We start from the raw sequence: 25,956 nt of genomic DNA, 5'->3' as shown, positions 1-25,956 counted from the left end.
TCACAGCAGGAGAAGATCCACAACTGCTGGCTGACAAGGTCACAGCAGGAGAAGATCCACAACTGCTGGCTGACAAGGTCACAGCAGAAGAAGATCCACAACTGCTGGCTGACAAGGACACAGCAGAAGAAGATCAAAAACTGCTGATTGACAAAGTCACAGCAGAGAAGACCAATGGCTGTTGGTTGACAAAGTCACCGCAGTGAAGACCAATGGCTGCTGGTTGACAAAGTCACCATAGAGAAAAGGCACAATGATACTTCCCTCTTTGACCTTTTGAATTAATTTGGCCTTATATTCCCCCTTTTTCTGGGTGTGTGCTATCATTTATGGCACAGGGATAATAGTACCATGCTTTCCCTGTAAATTCGTAGTAATTTCTTTGGAAATGAGATATAGGGTGTGAGTTCCACAGAAAAGCCTGTTAGCCCCTTTGCCTGGGCTCATAGACATAAGAGGCTGGCTATGATATCCCTCGAAAAGGGTTAAGTTTGTAGGAGAATTCCTTCTTATTAATCATATTAGAATAAATAGATTGTGACTTATGAATAGGTAGGAAACAGTAACTATACACAGAAGCACCTGTCAGCCTTCACTTAATTCATTACTTTACCTCCCTAGCCTTTTTATATGGTAGAGTAAAGAAACTTTCCTTTCTTCTTGCATACCTGACCTGCAGGTGGTGGAACACTGAGAAAAATAAAGTTAGAACTTAACTAGTGTATGAATATAGTAGATAAATAAAATTTGACTAGACAAGAGAATCTTAGGTAGAGTTATAAATCAGTACTGATCTTTTAGAAGTTTGTACCAATATTGTTATTGCTTTTCAAGTTATTGTATAACTGTACTTTGAATGACTTACCACCTGATTTATAGCTTATAGAAATGAATTAACTGTTGCCTAGAAATATGTAACCATAGTGAAACAAAAACAATTATTAATCAATGTATTCAGAATATCATGTGATTGTAACTTAGTGTGTGTATAAAAATAAAGCTAGACCAGCATTTGGCAGAGATGCCTGGCAGTAAATGCTAAAGAGAGAAAAAAGAATTTGGCTCTCTCACTCGATTCGTGCCGACGCCGTCCCTTCCTGTGGGACCCCTGGATTCTCCCCAGGGCTGGATCCCGGCAGAAAGATACACACAGACTAAAAGTAAAGGGATGGAAAAGATATTTCATGCAAATAGAAATGCAAGAAAGAAGCTGGGGTATCAATACTTACCTTGACAAAACAGACTTTAAAACAAAGGCTATAGTAAGAGACAAAGAAAGATACTACATAATGATAAGGGGAGCACTCTAACAAGAGGGTATAACCCTTGTAAACACTTATATACCCAATGTAGGAGCACCTAAATATATAAAGCAAATCTTGATAAACATAAAGGGAGAGATTGACAGTAATACAGTCATAGTAGGGGATTTTTATACCCCACTGACATCAATGGGTAGATCTTCCAAACAGAAAATCAAGAGGGAAACAGCAGCCTTAAATGTTACACACTAGATTGAATAGATATAATTGATATTATCATAGCATTTCACCCCAAAGCAGCAGAACATAAATTCTTTTCAAGTGCATATAGAATATTTGCTAGGAAAAAAAACATGTTTGGACACAAAACAAGTCTCAATAAATTTAAGTAGATTGAAATCATATCAAGCATCTTCTCGGACTACAATGGTATGAAACTAGAAATCAATCACAAGAAAAAAACTGAAAAACACACAAAAACAAGGAGCTTAAATAATGTTACTCAATAATGAATGGGCTAACAATGAGATCAAGAAATTAATCAAAAGATTATCTTGAAGTAAATGAAAATAAGAACACAACAACCTAAAATCAATGGGACACAGTGAAACATAGTCCTAAATGGGAAATTCATATCATTACAAATTTTTTGAACCTACCTCAAGAAACAAGAAAAATCTCAAATAAACAACCTAACTTTACACTTAAAGGAATTTGAAAAAGAACAAATAAAACCCAAAGTTAGTGCAAGGAAATAATAATGATCAAAACAAAAATAAACAAAATAGAGTCTAAAAAATCAATACAAAAGATAAATGAAACCAAGAGCTTGTTCTCTGAAAAAATAAACAAGGTTGAAAAACCACTTTAATCAGACTCTTCAAGAAAAAAAGAGGCCTTGTCCAGTTGGCTCAGTGGTAGAGCATTGGCCTTGCATGTGGATGTCCTGGGTTCGATTCCTGGTCAGGGCACACAGAAGAAGCACCCATCTGCTTCTCCACCCTTCCCCCTTTCTCTTTTTTTTTCTCTCTCTCTCTCTTTCTTCCCCTCCTGCAGCCATGGCTCAATTGGAGTGAGCTGGCCCCAGGTGCTGAGGATGACTCCAGGGCCTCTGCCTCAGGTGCTAAGAAGAGCTTGGTTGCTGAGCTGTGGAGGAATGCCCCAGATGGGCAGTGCATCGCCCCCTAGTGGGTTTGCCTGGTGGATCCCAGTTAGGGTGCATGCGGGAGTCTCTGCTTCCCCTCCTCTCACTGAAAAAAAAATAAAATAAAAAAAGGAAAAGAAAAAAAGAGGACCCAAATTAATAAAATTAGAAATAAAAGAGAAAAAATTTCAATGGACACCAAGAAATACAAAAGATTGTAAGAAAATACACTGTTCACAAAAATTAGGGGATCAGGGACTGTGCAGATACTCCAGTACTTTCCGTCTTTTGTATAGTGCATTTTCACCAATGAAATAAAAGTTGGTTTTGCATCTCAGTTGCATAATAGAATAACTTTATTTGACTTGTCGTTTGCTTTTCTGATGTTCTTGCTTAATAAAAAAAAAATCAAATGCTTTTTTTATTGCTTCATATTCATTTGAAATATCCCTTAATTTTTGTGAGCAGTATATTATGAACTATATGCCAACAAATTGAACAATCTGGATGAAATGAATAAATTCCTAGAAACATAAAATCTTCCAAAATTGAATCAGTAAGAATTCGAGTATTTGAATGGAGAGATTACAACTAGTAAAATTGAAAAAGTAATAAAAAAAACTCCCAACAAACAAAAGTTCTGGACTGGATGGTTTCACAGATAAATTTTACCAGACACTCAAAGAAGAAACAACACTTATCCATCTCAAACTATTCCAAAAAATTTAAGAGGAGGGATGACTCCCAAGCTCACTTTATGAGGCTAGCATTACACTAATTCCAAAACCAGATACAGTCACTACAATGAAAATAAATTATAGGCCAATATTCCTGATGAACCATAGATGCTAAAATCCTCAACAAAGTATTAGTAAACTAGACCAAGCAATACATAAAAAAAATCATACATCATGATCAAGTGGGATTTATTTTAGGAATGCAAGGCTAGTATAATATCTACACAAATTAATAAATGTAATACACCACAAAAACAAAATGGAAGATAAATACCACATGATCCAATGAAAGGATGCAGAAGAAGCATTTGATAAAATCCAACACCCATTTATGATAAAAACTCTCATTAAACTGGGACTAGAGGGAACATCACTCAACATAACAAAAACCATATATAACAAACCCACAGCCAACATCATACTCAATGGGCAAAAACTACAAAGTGTTTCCCTCAAGATAGGAACAAGACAGGGATGTCCACTATCACTGCTCTTATTCAATATAATACTAGAAGTCCTAGCCATAGCAATCAGGCAAAAAGAAGAAATAAAAGTCATCTAAATTAAAAAGGAAGAAGTAAAATATTATTTACAGATGACATGATACAGTATATGGAGAACTCTAAAGATTCTACCAGAAAACTACTAGAACAGACAAATGAATTCAGTAAAAGTAGGAGGATACAAAATAAATATCCAGAAATAAGTTGCATTTTTATATACCAATAATAAACTATCAGAAACGGAAACTAAGAAAACAATCCCATTCACAATTGCTTCAAAAAGAATAAAATACAAAGAAATAAATTTAACGAAGCATGTAAAAAACCTGTACTTGGAAAATTATAAGTCACTGAAGAAAGAAATTGAAGAAGATGCAGATAAGTGAAGCATATACTATGCTCATGGATAGGAAGAACTAACATCAGTAAAATGTCCATACTATCCAAAGCAATCTATAGATTCAATGCAACTCCTATCAAGATACCAGTGATGTATTTCACAGCACTAGAACAAATATTCCAAAAATTTATATGAAACTACAAAAGACCCTAATAGCCACAATAAATATTGAGAAAGAAGAACAAAGTAGGAGGAATCATGCTACCTGACATCAGACTGTACTACAAGGCCACTGTAATCAAAACAGCATGATACTGGCAGAAAACCAGACGTATAGATCAATGGAACAGAATAGAGAGCCCAGAAATAAAACTATGCCTCTGTGGTCGATTCATATTTAACATAGGAGGCAAGCACATACAATGGGGTAAGGATAGTCTATTCAATAAATGGTATAAGGAAAACTGGGCAGATTCATGCAAAAAAAAAAAAAAGAAAGAAAAATAGATCACCTTCTTATACCACATACAGAATAAATTCAAAATGGATTAAAGACTTAAATGTTAGACTCAAAACCATAAATATCCTAGAATAAAACATTAGCAGTAAAACCTTGACATTTCTCATTGCAATATTTTTCCTGATATATCCTCTCAGGCAAAGGAAACAAAAGAAAAAATAAACAAATGGAACAACATCAAACTAAAAAGTTTTGCATAGCAAAGGAAACCATGAATAAAATGAAAAGAAAACCCACTGAATGGGAGAACATATTCGCCATGATCCACCTGGTAAGGGGTTAATATAAAAAATTTATAAAGAACTTATACAACTCAACACCAAAAAGACAATCTAATTAAAAAATGGGCATAGAACCTGAATAAACACTTCTCCAAAGAGTACATACAGATGGCCAATAGACTTATGAAAAGATGCTCAATGTCACTAACCATCAGAGAAATGCAAATCAAAACCATAATAAGATATCACCTCACCCCTGTCAGAATGACTACCATCAATGAATCAATAAACAAATGTTAGCGAGGATGTGGAAAAAAAGGAACCCTTGTGTACTGTTGGTGGGAATGCAGACTGGTGCAGCTCCTGTGGAAAACAGTATGGCGTTTCCTCAAAAAATTAAAAATGGAACTGCTTTGACCCAGCAATTCCACTTCTGGGAATTTATCTTAAGAAACCTAATTCAAAAGAATACAAGCACTCCTATATTTACTGCAGTGTTATTTACAGCAACCAAGATCTGGAAGCAGCCCAAGTGCCCATCGATAGGTGAGTAGATAAAAAAAGCTGTGGTACATTTACACAATAGAATATTAGTCAACTGTAAAAAAGAAGGAAATCTTATTTTCTGTGACACCATGGATGGATCTGGAGAGCATTATGCTAAGTGAAATAAGCCACTCAGAAAGACAAGTACCATACTATTTCACTCATATGTGGACTCTAATGACCAAAATAGACAAACAAACAAAATACAGTGTGTCCGTAAAGTCATGGTGCACTTTTGACCAATCACAGGAAAGCAACAAAAGATGATAGAAATGTGAAATCTGCACCAAATAAAGTAAAACTCTCCCAGTTTCACACCTATTCAGTGCAGTTGGTGTGGGCTCACGCACAGATTTTTTAGGGCTCCTTAGGTAGCTATCCCGTATAGCCTCTACAGATTTGTCACTGACTGATGGCCTACCAGAACGGGGTTTCTCCACCAAACTGCCGGTTTCCTTCAACTGCTTATCCCACCGAGTAATGTTATTCCTATGTGGTGGCACTTTGTTATAAACGCACCGATATTCACATTGTACTTTGGTCACGGATTCGAATTTAGCGAGCCACAGAACACACTGAAATTTCCTCTGTACCGTCCACATCTCGACTGGCATGGCTGTGGGCTGCTCCGCTGTATACAGTGTTACGTCACCATCTGCACATGCGCACATGCTGCCATATCATCCTACAGAAACTGGGAGGGTTTTCCTTTTATTTTGTGCAGATTTCACATTTCTATTGTCTTCTGTTGCTTTCCTGTGACCGGTCAAAAGTGCACCATGACTTTACGGACACACTGTAGAAACAGATGCATAGATACACAAAACAGACTTAACAACTGTCATAGGGAAAGGGGGCTGGGGGTTTGGGTAAAAAGGTAAAGGAATTAAGCAAACAAACAAAAAACTTCACAGATATAAGTATAGTGATTCCCAGAGGGAAAGGGAGTGGGGAAGGGAGAAGAGGGTAAAGGGGGTTAAATGGTGACGGAAGGAGACTTGGGGTGGTGAACACACAGTACAATACACAGATGATATACTGTTGAATTGTATACTTGAAGCCTATATAATTTTATTAACCAATGTTGCCCTAATGAATTCAATAAAATTAAAAAAAAATTTTAACAAGGGGCAATATGGTCGGAGAATGAATGACCAGCATACTTGTTGCTGTGCCTTGAGGTGTTAATTTCATGGGTCAAGATACACAACTCACTATTCAACACTACAGAAGTACTATAATATTAATTTCTTGTAGTGCAGGTAGAGCCCCACCTTATCAGTCTGTGCCTTTAAAGAATTTATTTTTATTTTTTTTATTTATTCATTTTAGCGAGGAGGGAAGGAGGGAGGGAGGGAGGGAGGGAGGGAGAGAGAGAGAGAGAGAGAGAGAGAGAGAGAGAGAGAGAAAGGGGGGAGGAGCAGGAAGCATCAACTCCCATATATGCCTTGACCAGACAAGTGCAGGGTTTTGAACCGGCAACCTCAGTGTTCCAGGTCTACGCTTTATCCACTGCGCCACCAGAGGTCAGGCAGTCTGTGCCTTTAAAAAAAAAAACAGATAAAGACTAACTGGAACTTTAAAATGAACATAATCAATAGAGAAGGGCTATGGGCAGAGTCCTTGCACTATACACAGTCATGAGAACTCTTTTTATATAATAAAGCTTTATGGTTCTAGCTTCCCTTTCCCTTAACTTCCTTTTTCCCTTATAGAAATAGCCCTCCATCCTGGCACACAGGCTAGTGTGTTTCTGTGGCTTACCAGGTACTGGGTTGCTATCCTTTCTTTTTCCTGAATAAATCCTTTTTGGTGATGAAACACCTAGTCGGTAATATTTTTCACTTGACAAAACAAATAGGGCATAGGTTAGAAACACAGATATTGGAAATCTGAAGGAAATTTTCTCAACTTATTTATATGAGTTCACCTCTGTAACTGCCATGATGATGACTGACAGGGATACTGAAATGTAAAGTGTTAAACTGGGTGCTGAGCTAGTATACACATAAACAGCATGGTCATGACTAATACTAAGTAAGTAGAAATCTCTTAAGGCAGGGAACTCAAGGATACTTTTCCTGTGAGTACACAGGCAGATGAAAGAAGGGGCATAAATCTAGCACCTGGAATTGACGGTCTTGCTTTGAGTTCTTCCGCTTTATATATTCTGGCGTGTCCCCGACAAGTGGTACTTGGGGTGTAAACCACCCAAAGATAGTACAGCTTCACACACCCACGAGGAGAACTTCCAACATTTGGTCATCAAGGAAAAGACCAGAGAAGCTTCTGAGATGTATCATATTATCGGTTGGGCTCTGTCCTTACACTATAGTAAGGCTACAGACTTAGAATCGAAGTAAAAGTCTTATGGCATCTTTCTGTCCAACCCCCTGCCCCTTATTTATTCTAGAATAAATAGGTGAGGAGAAGAATAAATAATACTTACAATGACATGTACTCCTATAAAAAGTAACAGTGGACAAAACAAAACTATTTATAACAGGAGAATTTATTATGAGCCCTTTCTGAAATTTAAGTTAAGCACACTGGAAGAAAGAGGCAGGAATCCAGGAGGGAGAAAAAGAGCAGACAGGATGGTTCCCTAACAGCTCTGCCTTCCAACCCTCCCTCTCAAAATTTTCCTCAAAGACACAGGCAACCAACATATTTATTTTATTTATTGTTTTGCAGATGCAATACGGACATTTAGCACAGCCAGCATTAAAAACCCAAATTCTGTGGTTTCTGGCTGGCCCCCTCTCCAAAGCCACTGTCATACCACCTAAGCACTCCTTTAGAAATGGGGGACACAGCAATAGCTCAGTGTCTGAATTCTAGCCCTCCCAAAGCCTGGATTCTCAGACTTGTGGCCAGTTTTTTTTTTTTTCTTTTAAACAAAGTAAATATCCTTGTGGTTTGAGTTTTCCACTCCTTTGTTGTTGCATATCAAAATCAGATAAAGTTTTCTCACAAAGACTTCAAAAACAATTGAAAACACAGATCACAAGGGAAACAGTTCAAGAAAAAGTATCGCCAAAGTCCTTTTTGTTGTTCTTGTTGCCAAAGTTTGTCAATTTTACATTCAACCACGGTTCTAAAAAGAAAAGGCAAAAGGCAGAGGCTCTGAAAAGATGGCTTACCCTGGTCAGGCTCAAGGCAACCACTGTTAATATCAAGTTCTTCTGACAGTGAGTTCTTCAAGGGAAGTTTGCAAACTTTCCCTTGTGTGCGATATTCCTCCAACTCAGACTGGAGTTCATCCACTTGGTCTTGTAATTCCTAGAATTTAAAAACCAACACGAGTCTTAGATGTGACATCAAGCAAAAATAAATAAATAGAACATCATCGAAATAAAAAACTTTTGTGCTTTAAAGGATACCAACAAGCAAGTAAAAAAAAAAAGTTTAATGAATGGGAGAAAAGTTTTTGCAAATTATGTATCTGATAAGGGACTTGTAACTAGAATATATAAATAACTACCATATTTTTTGCTCCATAAGATGCACCTGACCATAAGACACATCTTGGGTTTTTTTTTTGTTTGTTTTTGTATTTTTCTGAAGCTGGAAACTGGGAGGCAGTCAGACAGCCTCCCGCATGCGCCCGACCAGGATCCACCCAGCACGCCCACCAGGGGGCGATGCTCTACCCATCCGGGGCGTCGCTCTGTTGCAACCAGAGCCACTCTAGCGCCTGAGGCAGAGGCCACAGAGCCATCCTCAGCGCCCGGGCCATCTTTGCTCCAATGGAGCCTTGGCTGCGGGAGGGGAAGAGAGAGACAGAGAGGAAGGAGAGGGGGAGGGGTGGAGAAGCAGATGGGCGCTTCTCCTGTGTGCCCTGGCCGGGAATCGAACCCGGGACTTCCGCACACCAGGCCAATGCTCTACCACTGAGCCAACTGGCCAGGGCATGTCTAGGGTTTTAAGGAGGAAAATAAGAAAATAAGAAAAATATTCTGAACCAAATGGCGTGTTAAAATATTTAATAAAATACTGTATTTTTCGCTCCATAAGATGCATTTCCCCTCCACTTCTGGGGGAGAAAAGTGTGTCTTATGGAGCAAAAAATACGGTATTAAAACTCAATAATAAAAAGACAAATAATTCATTTAAATATTAGGCAACAGATCTAAATAGACATTTCTCCAAAGAAGATACACCAAGAAGCAAATGAAAAGATACTCAACATCATTAGCCATCAGGAAATACAAATCAAAAGGGATACCACTTCATACCCACTAGGATGGCTAGAATAAAAAAGACATACAATAGTAACTACTAACAAGGATTTGGAGAAATTGGAACTCTCATACTGGTGGAAATGTACAATGGTGTAATCCCATTGGAAAAAGTTTGGCAGTCCCTCAAAAAGTTAAACATACAATGACCATATGACCCAGTATGACCCAGCAATTTCACTCTTAGGCACATACCCAAGAAAAATGAAAGCAAATATCCACACAAAAACTTGCACATAAATATTCACAGAAGCACTATTCATAATCTTTAAAACAATCCAAATGTCTATCAACAAATAAATAAAATGTGATATAGCCATATAATGGATTATTCAGCAAATGAAAAAAAATGAAGTACTGATACATGCCACAACATAGATTGACCTTGAACACCCTTCACTAAATGAAGCAAGCCAGATACAAAGGACCACATATTGTATAATTCCATTATTTAAATTACTATTCTTTTTTAGAGAGAAGGAGAAAGAGAGAGAGAGAGAGACAGATGAGAAGTATCTACTCATAGTTGTGGCACTTTTAGTTCCTCATTGATTACTTTTCATACATGCCTTGTCCGGGGGCTCCAGCCAAGCCAGTGACCCCTAGCTCAAGCCAGCGACCTTTGAGCTTTAGCCAGCAACCATGAGATCACACTGATGACCCCGAGCTCAAGCAGGCGACCCTACACTCAAGAGCTGGTGACCTCAGAGTTTCGAACCTGGGACCTCAGCACCCCAGATCAACACTCTATCCACCGCACCACCACCAGTCAGGCTGTATAATTCCATTTATATGCAATGTAAAGGACAGGCAAATCTATAGAGACAGAAAGTAGATTATTAGTTGCCCAGGGTTGGGGTCACGGAAGAGAGTATAACAAAGTGGAGTAGGAGTTTCTTTTTGCGTGATGAAATGTTCTAAAATTGATTATGGTAATGGTTGCACAGTTCTGTGAATATACTAAAAAACAGTGACTTGTACGCCTCAAGTGGGTAAACTGTATAGTTATGAAAGGCTTTAAAAAACAACAACGAAGAAGTAGATGGCTTTAGGGAATTTTTGGAGGAAGAGTTGACAGAGTTTACTGATAATATAATTAACTTTAAAGACATAAAAAGAAAAGACCTCTACTTGATTAGAGCCAAGAGCCAAAACTAAACTGTGGCAGTGGCATCAGGGTTCCATCTCTGTACTCGGGGTGCACATGCATTTCCTGGGAAGGCAGACTGAACCACCGCAAAGGAGGCGATGTTGTCCTCATTTCTGCATAAGCACAAGGTTCCTCTAAGGCAGGTAGAACCCAGTCGTGCCTACCTTGTTAGAATAAACAAGTGTTTGTGGTTTAAGAAAAAAAAAATTCAAACACTTAAACTTAGGAGTCTTACTCGAAAAAATAATCCAAGATTTCTTTTACATACACAAAGATATTTGTCTCTTCCGGTAGGAATTTGTAATGATTTATTAGCTAAAGATTTGAGTGGTTTCTGCTTCATTTGCACTTTGTAAATAAAGTAAGAAGTATAATCAGAAAAAAAGAAACCCAAAGGACAAAGGCAAATTACATAGGATTAGGTCTGTAATGATTACTCAGGAAAGGGTAACTTTGAAGTAAGCACGGCAATATGACCTCCAGTCGGAATAAAACTGTATTTTCCTCTGAGCACTCACAATTTTCAGCTTAGATAAAGCAAACTTAAATGTAGTGTGCATGATTCCCTAATACTTCAAGATATAAAATAATAGTATCAATAGCTAACATTTAAGTGTTTACTATGTCCCCAGGCTCTGTTCAAAGCACCTGACCTTCAGTCACTCACTGAATCCTCACAACAACCCAATTGTTTTACCACCATATAGATGAGGAACTGAGGTGCCCTCAGGTAAGTGACTTGCTCATGGTCACACAGCTGGTCAATGGTGAAGCAGGATTTGAACCCAGGCACTCTGCCACTGACTGAGTTCCCTTCAGTCACTCACCCTGCACTGCTGCTCATATTCATTCCTCATCTGTGTCAGCCTCTCTTCCTGCAGAAAGAATTCAGCACTGCTGGGATCGAGGTCCCCGAACTAGAGAAAGGAAAGAAGAAAGCTGTCATTTTCCCCCAAGTGTCCTTCTTTGACCTATAATATACCAAAGGTCCCAGTTTCTGGTGTTCACCCAGTCTCTTGAGTATGAAAGGCATGTGACATTTAAGCAGAAACACTCCCAACTGGATGATGGGAAGAACATGCTAGAGAGACGTGTTCAGCGAACACAGGGATCCCCCCAGTGCCACGCTACACTGCCCTCACACCTAACCTGACGTGAGGGCTCTGCCAACAGGACCGCTTCCTTCAGCCACCTAAGTGATCCCCTCACAGAAATGTTGCCTGCGGCACTGCTTCTGCCCCTCCGAGTCAACCACACTTTGGGCTGGCATATCAGGAAATCAAAATTAAACACATTTACCTTTTCTGCTAACACATTTTCCAAATTTTGTTGAAGTTTGTTTGTCAGAGTCTCATACTCTGCCAGCTTCTCTGCATTTTCCAGAAGCTCATTTTCTAGACGACTGTTTTCCTGAAGGAATTTGGAGAAATTAAAGAAGCAGAGAGGAAATTATAAGCAAACTGTCGCATCATTTTATATGAGGCATAAATCAGTGCTATAGATGAAAAGTTTGTTCCTTTTGAAAATTTCAGCCTGACCTGTGGTGGCACAGTGGCTAGAGTGTCAACCTGGAATGCTGAGGTCACCGGTTTGATTCCCTAGGCTTGTCCAGTCAAGGCACATACGGAAAGCAAATATGAGTTGCTGCTTCCCACTCCTACCCCCCACCTTTCTCTCTCTCTCCCCTCTCTAAAATGAATAAAATCTTTTAAAAAATGTTTCAGATTAGACAAAAGTAAATGTTAGAAAATAGATATCTTATAATCTAAAAGTCTGCCACTTCTTTTTTTGACTTTACAGAACTGTGCTGTCCGATATGCAGCCACTAGCAGTCACATGTGGACACTGAGCGCTTGAAATAGGTATAGTACAAACTGAGATGTGCTATACGTGCAAAACAGTCACCAGATTTCTAAGGGTTAGCACAAAAATATAAAATAGCTCAATAATAATTTTGTACATTGATTATATCAAAATGATAATGTTTGGAGACACTAGATTAAAAGAAATGTCTTCAAATTCGTTTCACCTGCTTCTTTTTACCTTTTAATGTGGCTATTGGAAATTACACGTATGGCCTGCATTGTGTTTCTATTGGACGGCATTGCAGTAGAAAGTTTAATGATACAAAAAACATTCTCAACATATTGTCAGAGGAGAGAAAACTGGTTCAGCTAACAGCAAAAGAGAAGTCAGAAAAAGTATAAAAGGTAGAATTACTGCCTGACCAGGCAGTGGTGCAGTGAATAGAGCATCGGACCAGGACATAGAGGACCCAGGTTTGAAACCCTGGGGTCACTGGCTTGAGGGCAGGCTCATCAGCTTGAGCACAGGGTAACTGGCTTGAGCGTGGAATCATAGATATGACCCCATGGTTGCTGGCTTAAGCCCAAAGGTCGCTGGCTCGAATAAGGGGTCACTTGCTCTGCTGTAGCCCCCCAGTCAAGGCACATATAAGAAAGCAATCAATGAACAACTAAGGAGCTGCAACAAAGAATTGATGCTTCTCATCTCTCTCCCCTTCCTGTTCTGTCTATTCCCGTCTGTCCCTCTCTCTATCTCTGTCTCTGTCACCAAATAAATAAATAAAAAGTAGAATTACTCTAAAATCAATTTTTATTTCTGATGTTATAGTTTGGTTTATATTTTATTTTGGTTTAAAGATGTAAAAGCTATACATGCATAGGTTTTTCATAATTGATATATGTTTAAATTATTATAATAGAATAAAATGAAGTCCACAAAGAGTGGGGTTTTTTTCTGTTTATGTAATACTTGTTAGAGAGATTTCTACCCACATTTGTTAAAAAATAGAATCCCAGAGACATGCTATCTGACCCATTTTTTATTCCAACATTAAAGGCTGACTGAAAGAACAATATTTTCAAAGTACATTTTGCCAAAGGAATATGGAGCCAACAAATGTTAACACATTTTAGCTCATACCCTCTCACAGCAATATGGAATAAAAAGGAATGTTCTTGAAGCATTAAAAAAATATTACCTTCCCTCAAAGTGCCAGTTCTAAAACTAATCTTTCAAAGTGGGTCTAAATTTAGATGTCAAACAACCAGGACCGGTCTCAGTGCCTCAGGCCTGTCTGTCGCTCTGTACACCGTGGAACCAGATCCTGTTGCTGACCCCAGGGACGCAAATCCAGGACCAGCAAGGGAGTCAGATGTGAATACAATTACCTATGATGCAAGAGAAAACCAGGCTAACAAAAACAAAGTAAGTGAAATGGAAACAAAGAAGTAATGTGGCCTGCAGAGTTGGAGAAAGTGGTAAAGGAGAATAAAATCCCACTGCAGAAATGAGAGAGCCAATTATGGCAGGTGCCAGGGGGTGAGGGGCATGGCAGGGGCGGTTGCTGGCGGTTCCTGAGGTGAGGATGGCATGACAAGCCCCGTAGGAGTGCTACCACACTGCAGCCTCACAGGGTGACAGCATGATTGAAGGTGCTCTTTAGTAAGGTAACTCTGGTAGCCACATGGAGGTTAGATAGACAGAGGGAAGGCTGCACGTTAAGTCCACTGAGAAATAGTGATGAACTCTGAACCTATTCAGAGCCTGTAAACATGGAAAGGAAGTGGGTAAATCTGAGAGGCATTTCAGAGTCTCAACAAGATTTAAAGACTGATGAGTGAGGGTGACCGAAGGTTTTAACTTCTGTGACTTATAGCACATGGTAGATTAGATTATATAGGTTAAAGAGAAAATTTGAGAGGAGAAATAGTTTCATGGCTAGGGAGCAAGAATTGGCTCAGTTTTTTTGATGTGTGGAGTTTGGGAATCTTTTATAACCTCAAAAATAGTGAGTGTTCCAGATGTGCTGATTACCTTCCAGACACACTATGTGTGGCATCTCATTTAATGCACATATCAATGCTATGGGGTAGGTATGACGATGATGCCCGTTCCGCACATTAGAAAACAGGGTTGGGCAACTTGAGCAAGGTTTTCTAGTCAGCAGTGGTCTCCAGATTGGAACCCGGCAGTCAGAGCGCAGAGCCCTTACCCCCCTTATCTCTAGACGGCGTTGGACCATAGTATCTGGGGTCAGAGTCCGGGGAAGAGAAGGATCACTTCCTTCACGGAGGCATGGGAAAGAAGAGGAGGATGTGTAAGGCCAAAGGCACATCTGGAAGCAGAGAAGCACAGTGCATGGGTTCTGTGTGCAGGAGACAAGGCCTGCAACTAAGAGGGGCAGGCAGGGAAGGAAAGAGGGCATCAACCTGGCCAGAAAGCCCTGAGAACCCAGTGCGGCCTCAGTGGGAAAGAAGAACAAGATACATTAATCAGCACTGTTGGTAAACCAGCCTGGATACTCCTGAAATCTAGATCCCAGGTGGGCTCTGCTACGTCTGGATCATGACCCAGTGGGGTAAACTTACAGGCATCCTTGGACCGAGCCCTGGCAGAACTGCCCTCTTACACAGCTACGGTTCCCCCGCAGGACACAGACCACACAACTCATGTGAGGATTACCTTTAAAGATAGGGCAAGACGGTCCCGGATGTAGTTCTCTTCTGTTTTTGCCTTTTCAATTTCCTGCTGAAGTTCCGAACGCTGCTTGCCCACCTGCTGCATGATCTGCTCTCTCTCCTTCCGGAGTTCATTCTTTAATGCTGCGATGCGCTCCTTGTATTCTTCATCCAGTTTCCTGTGAGGAGGAAAGACCGGCAAGCTGCCACCGAATCCCTCAGGGATCCCTATGTGGACCCACCAAATATGGAAACAGAGTCACAGACAGGGAAAGCAGCTTGAGGAAGTGTCTAATGTATCCTGCTTTCCTTTAGGCTTAGCCACCCGTAAGTCACTCCCGGCAGGTGTGAGCGAGCAGGCAGGCTGGCTGATCCCTGCTGCTTGGGCCCAGGATGCTGGGTAAGGATGGACCTGCCCTGCCAGTCGCACCTGAGGTTGTACTCATTCCGCCGCTCTATGGCCGCGTGGTGATCGTCCACCTCTGAGGCCATTAGCGACTTGAGTTTCTCAGCTTTGTCCAGGTCTGAGCGTAGCTTTTCTTTTTCTCTGACCATTTGATCAACACGCTCCCTAGAGTCAGAAATAAACTGAGTTAAAGAAAAACTTCTTTTTTCTTTTTGTGACAGAGACGGAGAGAGATGAAGAGGGACAGATAGGGACAGACAGACAGGAAGGGAGAGAGATGAGAAGCATTATTTCTTTGTTGCAGCACCTTAGTTGTTCATTGATTGCTTTCTCATATGTGCCTTGACTGGGGGGCTACAGCATAGCGAGCGACCTTTGGTCTCAAGCCAGTGACCTTGTGCTTCAAGCCAGCAACTTTTGGGCTCAAGCTAGTGATCCCGTGCTCAAGCTAGTGAGCCTGTGTTCAAGCCAGTGACCTCAGGGTTTCAAACCTGGGTCCTCTGCGTCCCAGTCCAATGCTCTATCCACTGCACCACCACCTGGTCAGGCCAAAGGCAAACTGTTTCTAAGCAACAAGTAGACCCCAAAAAGCTCTCATCTGGCTCACAAAACCAACATAACTAAAAACCTTCCAACACAAAGATATTCCACCACTCCCTTCAAAAACCGACAGGCACTTCTAAGCTCTACCTCATTTTTACAGTTGAGAGATGATAGGAAAATTAGCCACATTTGCAACAGAATAAAAGAATGCATGTCACAGGCATCTGAATGACTTGCTGGACAAGTAGAAAAGGGAACAAATGAAGCAGGTGAACCTTCCTCCCAACTCACAGCAAGTGCCGGATCTCAGCTTTAAAGCTGGCCAGAGCCGCCTGGTGAATGCCGTTCTTGGTGACCAAAAGTTCATTTTCAAGAGCCAGTGTCAATTCTGTCAAGTTGACATTTCCATCAAGGCTGAAATCCAAGGCCTAAAAATCAGAACAAGTTCAGGACAATCACAAGTTCCATCTGAGAGCAGAAAATGTGAAGGTTAACAAATCCAGAGAGCTAAATTTATGGTCTAGAGATGGGTGATTACATTTCTTCAGTGATTGCTAAAGAATAATCTTCAGTCCAGACATAATTAAGTTCTCTTCAAGGAAACTATAATGTGGTTATTTACATGTTTTTAAAGAAAATGTCATCTGGCACTTTAATTAAACACAATGGTATAATTCTAATCTTTACCAGCCAAAAATTAGTGAAGAACATTTCTCTTATCAATAATTTAGAGGTTAAAAGCACATAAAGTAGTTAGCAACAGATGCCTGTTTAAAGAGTGTGGGAAGCGTTACCTCCTATCTCTGACGTCTTATGAATAGAAGTATCATTAAGGAGAAATCAAATTAAATCAGAATTAAAAAAAAAACCTCCAGGACTTTTCAACCCTTTCCCGTTTTGTGATTTTTCTCCCATTTCTGCTGCCACACCTTCAGGATCTCTTGGCTGTTCTCAATGCCCTCTTCCTGCCAGGTGTCAAGGATTCTCTCCACTGATGCGTAGCCCATCCCATCATCCAGGCAGGAGAAGACCCGAAAGCCAATAGTACTTGTCATTGCCGATGGTGTTGTAGTACGTCGTCCACTCTCGTCAAAAGACTGGAAGAAGAAAAAATCTTGAGCAAGCTCAGGAGTTTCAACAAGATGTTGGTGAAGACAAAAGCTGCCTGACCAGGCGGTGGAGCAGTGGATAGAGCATCAGACTGGGACGTGGAGGACCCAGGTTCGAAACCCTGGGCTTCGCCAGCTTGAGCCCGGGGTCGCTGGTTTGAGCAGGGGGTCACTCGGTCTGCTATGGTCCCCTGGTCAGGGCACATGTGGGAGAGTAATCAGTAGTAATCAATGAACAACTAGGGTGCTGCAGCAAAAAATTGATGCTTCTTGTCTCTCTCCCTTCCTGTCAGTCTGTTCCTATCTCTCCTTCTTTCTGTCTCTGTCACACACACACACGCACGCACACACACACACACAAAAGAACAAAACTGGTCAGTCCTGTCCACAAGGAGCAGAAGGCATGTTTCTCTAATTTACACTGCTAGAAAAAAAAGTCGTTCAGCCTCTTTGATTTGCTTTTCCCAAGTGAGCCAAGAACGCAAAGCTCATCAACAGCAATCGCCCTGGTAGACAGTTCCTTGATACAGATGAGATGTGTCTCTACTTAACGCCAGGTTTCTTCTTCAGCCAACATTAAGGGCCATAATTAGTGGCCTTCCCACTCTGTAATTTATGGTAATTTCTCAAACCCAACTCTTCCTTCTTGATGGTTTAGTCTGTCTTTCTTACTTGTCTCTTGCTTCTCTCTTTCTCCTCAGTATTTTTCTTCAACAAATTAAGTCATTAAAAATTATTCAAATGGTTAAGTTTAACTTCTACTTATAAAAAATCTACTTCCCATTTATTTCTTACCTGCATGGAGAGATGCCTTTTCAACTGCCTGTATGGAGTAGATGCCGATGGTGTAAGGGATTTTCCATTTTTGAACAAGCCATAGAAAAAATCTTCTATGCTCATTGTGCCATCAGGTTCAAGATTATGGAACACTTCCTCAAGCATCTAGAAAACGGTAACCAAATATTTCACTCAAAATAACACAAAGCCCAAAGTACACTCCTGGCCAATAGAAATGGGCACCACGGTTGATCCCACGGCCCAGAAATATATGCCCGTTTATTCTAATTTCACTGAATTTACTTTCCTTTCCAGTTTGCACGACCTAATGAAAAGTCCATTTCAACACCTTCATAATCTTTACACATGTCAGCAATGAACTGTTTTCTCTTTTACGCATACTTTTAGAGCAGGTAATCTTTCATATTAGTCTACGTTATTCTCACAAATTAAAATATTGCGTAAAAAATACAAAGATATAGCTTCCTGGTGTTGTAAAAGTTGGTTGGACATTGGGCCATTCACACTAGGGTGGCTCTACATAATACTGTGCTTATGTTAAATTTTTGAAATTGGTATGTTAGCCCAGAGAATTTGGTCCGGGACAGAGCAATAAGTTAAGAATCTGAAACCCATGACTTGGGATTTAGAATGCTACTTGGAACAGTACTGCATGTTCTGGGTTTTTATTTGTTTTAACAGTTTTAGCACAGAAGAGTGAAGACTGGAAAAGAAGGATTTTGTGTGTGTGAAGCAGAAGGGTTCTTAGAGATATAAAGAGAAGGGAATTTTTGCCTGCCATTTTGTAACCTCTGACAGTACTCAAGTGGTCCGCACCATATAACTGGAGAAAAGGACAGTGGATGACAGTCCCTTCTGCAGGCTTCCCTACGAGGTGTTTTGCTCCCTAGCTCAAAGGGAATCAAGCAGGTGAATCAATGAAACACGAAACAGGGAGGGAAGGCAAAGATCTCTTTCTCCTGGCAGTCAGATTCCTCTTTGTTGGGGAGGGCTAGAATTTTTGTGTAGGAAAATGCTTCCAATGAACAGAACAGGGACCACCTTAGGATCTTGTTAAATGGTGGACTCTCATACAGTTAAATCTGGGGGCAGGGCCTGAGATTCTGCCTTTCTAGCAAGCTCTCAGGTGATGCTCTTGTTGCCAAGTAATAAATAGCATAAACAACAAATTCACTTTTATTGCATTAGAGCTTACAATTAATTGGGTCCATTCTAACAAAGGCCTCTTTGTAACACATCCTCAAATTTTCAATATTAGTTTCATAAGTCTGGATTATAACTAGGATTCCTGTCATCTCAGGATTGTTGGTTTTATTCTTCATGTAGATGCTTGAGGCATTTCTTTCATCTCAAACGTTTTTGTTTTTTTCCAATTCATATCCAGTAGGAAACATCTGTCTCTACTTCTATTTATATACCACTTCCTCTCAAGAGGACTCTCAAACAAGAAGACCATTCTAAAGAGGGAAAATCTTTGGCAGAAGCATCAGTTTCTATTAGAGGATTGTGTGATGAAACCAACAGAAAGGTATTTGGGTCAAGATTCTGAGGTTGCCAAGATCCCTTAGCTTCTTGGTCTTAGTCTTTTTTTTTTTCTTTTGTATTTTTCTGAAGCTGGAAATGGGGAGAGACAGTCAGACAGACTCCCACATGCGCCCGACCAGGGGTGACGCTCTGCCCACCAGGGGGCGATGCTCTGCCCCTCCGGGGTGTCGCTATGTTGCAACCAGAGCCACTCTAGCGCCTGAGGCAGAGGCCACAGAGCCATCCCCAGTGCCTGAGCCATCTTTGCTCCAATGGAGCCTCGGCTGCGGGAGGGGAAGAGAGAGACAGAGAGGAAGGAGAGGGGGAGGGGTGGAGAAGCAGATGGGCGCCTCTCCTGTGTGCCCTGGCTGGGAATCGAACCCAGGACTTCTGCACACCAGGCCGATGCTCTACCACTGAACCAACCGGCCAGGGCCCTTGGTCTTATTCTTATCAACCAAAAGAACACTTTCTCAGAGGACTAGGCTCTCAGGACCATCAAAGCAGAAGTCACAGTAAAATCCAGCTGTGCTGACTGAACTTAACAAGCATATTTTGGCTCTGACCTTAGATCCACACTGCTTGACTTTGTGACCCTGGCCAAATCAATGCATGGGGAGAGTAGACAAGTGGTGAATAAAAAGGATGTGTGATTCAGAAGAGGGTGGATAAGCAGGGTTGGATTTAAAAGAACACAAGTTTGCCTGATCAGGCAGTGGCACAGTGGATGGAGTATTGGACTGGGATGCGGAGGACCCAGGTTCAAGACCCTGAGGTCGCCAGCTTGAGTGCGGGCTCATCTGGTTTAAGCAAAGCTCACCAGCGTGGACCCAAGGTAGCTGGCTTGAGCGGGGGGGTCACTCGGTCTGCTGTAGCCCCCCGGGTCGGGGCACATGTGAGAGGGCAATCAGTGAACAACTGGGGTGTCACGGTGAAGGGCTACTGATTGATGCTTCTCATCTCTCTTCCTTCCTGTCTGTCCCTATCTATCCCTCTCTCTGGCTCTCTCTCTGTCTCTGTAAAATAAATAAATAAATAAAAAAAATATAAAAGAACACAAGTTCACTGGGCAACAGGCACCTCCTGTAGCCTGCACAGGAGCCAAATCTAGAGCCCTGAGGACATTCTTACTCCCATGATGTACCAGCCAGGTCTTTGGACGGTTGATTTCCCAATGTGTAAGTTACAAAATAATGCACTAGAACCCAAATACCCACAGAGGTTAGGAAGGTGATATATATATGAGGCAGGATGGTCCTGGGATATTAGAAAGCAGTGCCATTTAAAGCGGTGAACTGAACACACGAGGGCACGCTCCATCCAAAGGAACGAGGCACTTCTCACTACCTGCGAAATGGAGCCAAATCGACCCTGCAGAAAAATTTCCCAGTTTAAAAAATTGTAATGCAAAACTTTAATTTTTAAACATTGGGCAGGCCACATAAAATAGCCTTCGGGTCATATTTGGCATCTAGGGTGACGGTTTGCTACTCCTGCCCGAAAGAGGTCCTTGATTCTGCAAAGCAGAGTGGTGGTTACAGCCATAAGCCCGTGACTCTAGATCGCCCTTCATGGTAATGGCAACAAGCAGCAGGGATCTCACACTCTGTAGCTCTGAAATGAGGAGGTGACTAAATCTAAAATTGCTTTCAGTTGTAAAATCCTAGGATTCCAAATTGTACGCTGATGCGATCATCTTGAACTTTCAGCTCCTTTGTGCTCCAGAGCTAGTAACACAAAGTACTATAGTACTTCATAATTTTATTTTTTAGAGGAGACGCACTAAGTAAAAGCTACACTCAATAAGCAATCCTTTGCTCATCTTCAGCTCGGAGGAAAATAACTAAATGTGCTACTTCTCTTCCTAGGTTCTGGAAACACCACCACAAAACATGCAACTCCCCACAAGTGGCTACACTCCATTCCAAGAGTTGTTCTTAGATAAATAATTCAAGTTTGTGCAATATTTCCTGGCAAAAACAACCTAAGATTGTACCTACTGCACTGGTATAATTTGGGAGGATGCATTTACTTTTATGACTCAACAGCCACCACTAAAAAATAAATGACCACCACGCCACAGAAAAGGTAGTCAAAGGGCCTATAATGGTCACATATACAAGGACGAAGGGGAAAGAACTCTACAAGCCAGATGCTTGGAAGTTTTTGATGATAAATCTCTTTCTGGTTTAGAAAATACCACTTTGTCCTCTGAGCAGACAGATAGCATAATTTCAAATATCATTATAATCATAGATTCCTTAACCTCCAATCCTTATTTTCAGCTCTTTGCAAGACATATCTCAGATTTACTTATATTGTTTCATAACTATTCCTGTGCCCAGTCCTGCCCGTTCCCCTCTCACATTTTCAGAAAATGTAAAGCTCAGGATTTTACTAAGCAAGAGTTCTGGGGCTCCTTCAAGCTCCTCTGTGTGTCTTCAAAACCACCAAACTATTCCTTTTCCATTTCCTCATGGCCAGAATATTGTGATTGTTCCTGGCTGGCCTTCTAACCAGAGGCTCTTTTTTTATGCCAATACACCCGCCAAAAGACACCCAGACCATCCTCACTCAGCAAGTCAGTTTTTCCTATATGTTACTCAGTCTGCTGAAGAACCTAGGGATGATACTGAACTCCCTCCAAAAACCTAATCTCATCAGCATGGCCTTCAAGATACTTCCCCATCTCAAATCAGCCTGCGTCAGCCTTGCTCTAGGCCTTCCCCACATTCACCCCTGTGAACGCCATACCTACAAATACATCTGTCATCGTGGCTGCTCTGAGTTAGTGTCTGACAGTAATAAGCGGTAAAGTGCTTAGCACAGTGAGGGGCACAGAGGATGGCCTCAGTGACAGCTACTGTCAGTTTTCCTTTTCTACAACACAACACAGAGCTCCTCAAAGACCGATTCTTCATGGCTGACTTTCTAGGAAGGAAAGAGAATGCAGTCTCTATCGCATATTGCAGGACGTCTAAATACGGCTGCTCCTAGCCTGAGGCCAGTTGAGCTTTTCTGATTTTTATTCATGAATAAAAATATGCTGCACGGCTCACCTCTCCATCAACACTCTGCAACCCATGCTGCTCACAGATGGAGACCAGCTTCTTTCGGTTCAGGTGACCATCGCGGGTAATCCCCAAATCTTCACAAACCTCCTGCAGTTTCTCCTCTATCCAGTCTTGGGGAGGGCAAGACCCACTTTGGGAGGCATTCAAATCATCTGGGTTCCAAAATCTTAGCTGGCCTGAAATAAAAGCACACTCTGTGTTGTCTTCAAAGGATTACAAAGAGAGAGACCTAAGCTCAAAGAGAAAATGTGCTTTTTGAAAGTAAAAACTAGAACAAAAAGACTAAGAATGTTGGTTCCATCTTGATTTGATTCTGAAGTTCAAAAGAAATGGAACCATTGGTGCTCAGGCTGCAACTAAAGCAAACAGGCACTTTTTGGTTCACGAGCAGTCAGACCCATGTAGGAAATCTCACCGGTACAATCATACTTGTTTTATTCCAAAGGAAAACACGCACAGGGTTAGACTTTGGTGTGATCGGAAGAGAAGGCTGGTTGTGAGGCATTCCAGAGAGCTTTGCACGCCCTGTGTAAACTACAGCTACCACTGTAACCTTTACTAGCTCCACTTTCTTTCTAGTCTAGGAACTAGGATTGCTTTTAGTGAAAAGAAAATAATTCATGAAAAATATCATAAAATAATCATAAAAGTCTCAAGATGAGTTAGTTCCCAAATATTTATACATTTCTGACTGGCAAATAATCCAACTTGAAAGAATAAAAGGTTGTAAACTGCAATTATTAATTATCTGTATATTAAAGATAAGTTCTGTCTGAAGACTTAAGGATCAAACTATTTAAAAAAATCAAAATTTACCTTTTATTAAAAGTTCTCACTTCCAATTAAATTTTCCACTGAACTTATTAGAGAGAGTCTTTAATGTCATTGTTTGAACGAGAGATAAATTACAGGCACAATCTTGTGTGCCTGGAAGAACCTTGAGGGCTTGTGCAGAACATTTAGTGTTATTTACCGACGAGATTAGCCCATCAGTGCTGTGTCTTTCCAGGTTGGAGAATGTGCTGCAATTGCAGGTAAGTGTAGTTAACCTGCAGGGGCGGCTGGAGCCCGCTGAGGTTCTTTCAGTTGAACCACACTGCCATCTGCTGGCCAGAAGATCAATGTGTTTTGATATTAAATACATCTAAAACTCATCAAGAGATAGGTCACTATTTAATTTGGGACTATTCACAAATGAATTGCAAAGTCTCTGTAGAGGAGTAATTAACCAATAAGTAAAATTCTATGTCTTAGTTCCCATATCTTGCATGATGTTAAAGGTTAGTATTTGAAAACTACCAGCAATCGATTGCGAATGAATTTTCCATTGCTGTTGTTAAGGGTCCTTCTTAGCTGGCCTAGGAGATGCAGGAAGGGGAGTGTGGAGAGAGCCCTGTGAATGGCAGCCCTTCCTTCCCCGACACACACTTGGTTCCTACCTTCTGCTTCGTACTCCTCACTGCGTTGTGTCTTCCAGTGCTAGAGAAGGCAAGAGAAAAAGCTTAGTGTGCTTTTGAACGTTTTCAGTTTTTCTAAGACCAGATATCGTATTTCCCCATGTATACGGCACTCCCACGTATAAGACACACCTTAATTTTGGGGCCCGAAATTTGAAAAAAAGACAAGAAGTGCGAAAAAGTGGGAAATTAAAGTAAAAAAAATCTACAACCACTGTATAAGACACACGCAGTTTTCAGACCCCAAATTTTGGGGGAAAGGGTGCATCTTATACATGGAGAAATATGGTAGCTCTCTGGCTCTAAAATCACAGTCTGAGTGAGCCAAATGATTCAGACCCTCTAGAGCAGTGGTCCCAACCCCTGGGCTGTGGACCGGTACCAGTCCGTGGGCCATTTGGTACCGGTTCATAGAGAAAGAATAAATAACTTAAATATAAATAAAACGGAAATAATGTAAGTCTGAACAATGTTTTATTTTTAAAAAATGACCAGAGTGCCTCTGTTACATCCATCTAAGACACACTCTTGACGCTAGTCTCGGTCACGTGATAGATTTATCCATCCCACCATAAAGGCCAGTCTGTGAAAATATTTTCTGACATTAAACCGGTCCGTGGTCCAAAAAAGGTTGGGGACCACTGCTCTAGAGCTTTCTCCTCAACCAGCCAAACTAGAGGAGACCCTTAAAAGAAACACCACACCGCCTCCTGCACCAAGAATTTGCCTTTCACAGTTGCGAGGTCACTAATTCAACGGAAAAATCCATCACAACCAATAAAACCAACCCAGAGCAAAAATTCAGATTCCATCAACCTATAAAGGTTTGTATGCATGATTGATAAATCTGTTCTTCAATAAATGTTATTGGGTGCCAGGTATTATTACGCTAAACCTTTGGAATGCAACTATTAAGAGGACCAACACTGTTTATATGCTACTGAAGACATGCTGACAAAACAAACAAACCAACAGGAGGCACAACATTGTAGTGCATTAAGTGCTATGATGGGGAAGTTCAGGATGTCAGGAGGATACCTAAATGGGATCCTTTAGAGGCGGGAGATCTGGGTAGATTTCCTGCAAGAATTAATGTCTAAACTGGGACCTGACGGATGAGCAGGAGACAGTCAAGTGAAAAGTGAGGAGCAGTTTCTATTTGCTGAAGTATGGAGGCCAAAATGAGCCTAGTGTGTTTGTCATACAGTAAGAGGGCAGAGATGCAACCCCCTAGAAGGTCAAGTTGAATAAAAAATCTTGGCCCTGGCCAGTTGGCTCAGCGGTAGAGCGTCGGCCTGGCGTGCAGGAGTCCCGGGTTCGATTCCCGGCCAGGGCACACAGGAGAAGCGTCCATCTGCTTCTCCACCCCTCCCCCTCTCCTTCCTCTCTGTCTCTCTCTTCCCCTCCTGCAGCTGAGGCTCCATTGGAGCAAAGGTGGCCCGGGCGCTGGGGATGGCTCTGTGGCCTCTGCCTCAGGCGCTAGAATGGCTCTGGATGCAACAGAGCGACGCCCCAGATGGGCAGAGCATCGCCCCCTGGTGGGCATGCCGGGTGGATCCCGGTCGGGCACATGCGGGAGTCTGTCTGACTGCCTCCCCGTTTCCAGCTTCAGAAAAATGAAAAAAAAAAAATCTACTGCTGGTAAACTACATTACAAGCAGTGAAATTATCTGACCTGAGTGGGCCATTTTAGCTCCTTATTCATGCTATGTTCCTGCAAGTCACAACATATAGCTGTGGTTTGGGTTCACACACAAAAGCACTCAGTCAAGGACACAAGCCAGAACCCAAATCTACACCTTGTTCAACTGGCCAACAAGGCACAGGCCTGCTCCAACCAGTAGCAACGAGTAGGTCCGCCGTGGCCTTGGCCTCACCAGCAAGCTGCCTAATAACC

The 25,956-nt window shown here is 41.3% G+C and overlaps 1 protein-coding gene across 9 annotated transcripts in view; it reads right to left on the bottom strand.

Annotated features, from left to right (window-relative positions):
- NIN (ninein) overlaps positions 1–25,956 on the bottom strand; it is a 118,501-nt gene that overhangs the window by 36,470 nt on the left and 56,075 nt on the right. For all 9 annotated transcript variants that reach the window (XM_066344140.1, XM_066344139.1, XM_066344138.1 and 6 more), the window contains 10 exons: positions 24,042–24,081; positions 22,588–22,778; positions 18,002–18,148; positions 17,027–17,194; positions 16,389–16,525; positions 15,579–15,719; positions 15,153–15,327; positions 11,964–12,074; positions 11,492–11,581; positions 8,417–8,555 (listed from right to left, as the gene is read on the bottom strand). In XM_066344140.1, coding sequence (XP_066200237.1) covers positions 8,417–8,555; positions 11,492–11,581; positions 11,964–12,074; positions 15,153–15,327; positions 15,579–15,719; positions 16,389–16,525; positions 17,027–17,194; positions 18,002–18,148; positions 22,588–22,778; positions 24,042–24,081 — 1,339 coding nt within the window. The remainder of the gene's footprint in view (positions 1–8,416; positions 8,556–11,491; positions 11,582–11,963; positions 12,075–15,152; positions 15,328–15,578; positions 15,720–16,388; positions 16,526–17,026; positions 17,195–18,001; positions 18,149–22,587; positions 22,779–24,041; positions 24,082–25,956) is intronic.

The sequence above is a fragment of the Saccopteryx leptura genome, chromosome 6 (assembly GCF_036850995.1).
Source record: "Saccopteryx leptura isolate mSacLep1 chromosome 6, mSacLep1_pri_phased_curated, whole genome shotgun sequence".
NCBI classification, from domain to species: Eukaryota; Metazoa; Chordata; class Mammalia; order Chiroptera; family Emballonuridae; genus Saccopteryx; species Saccopteryx leptura.
The sequence above is the reverse complement of the archived record's forward strand: the minus strand, read 5'-3'. Positions and strand labels throughout refer to the sequence as shown.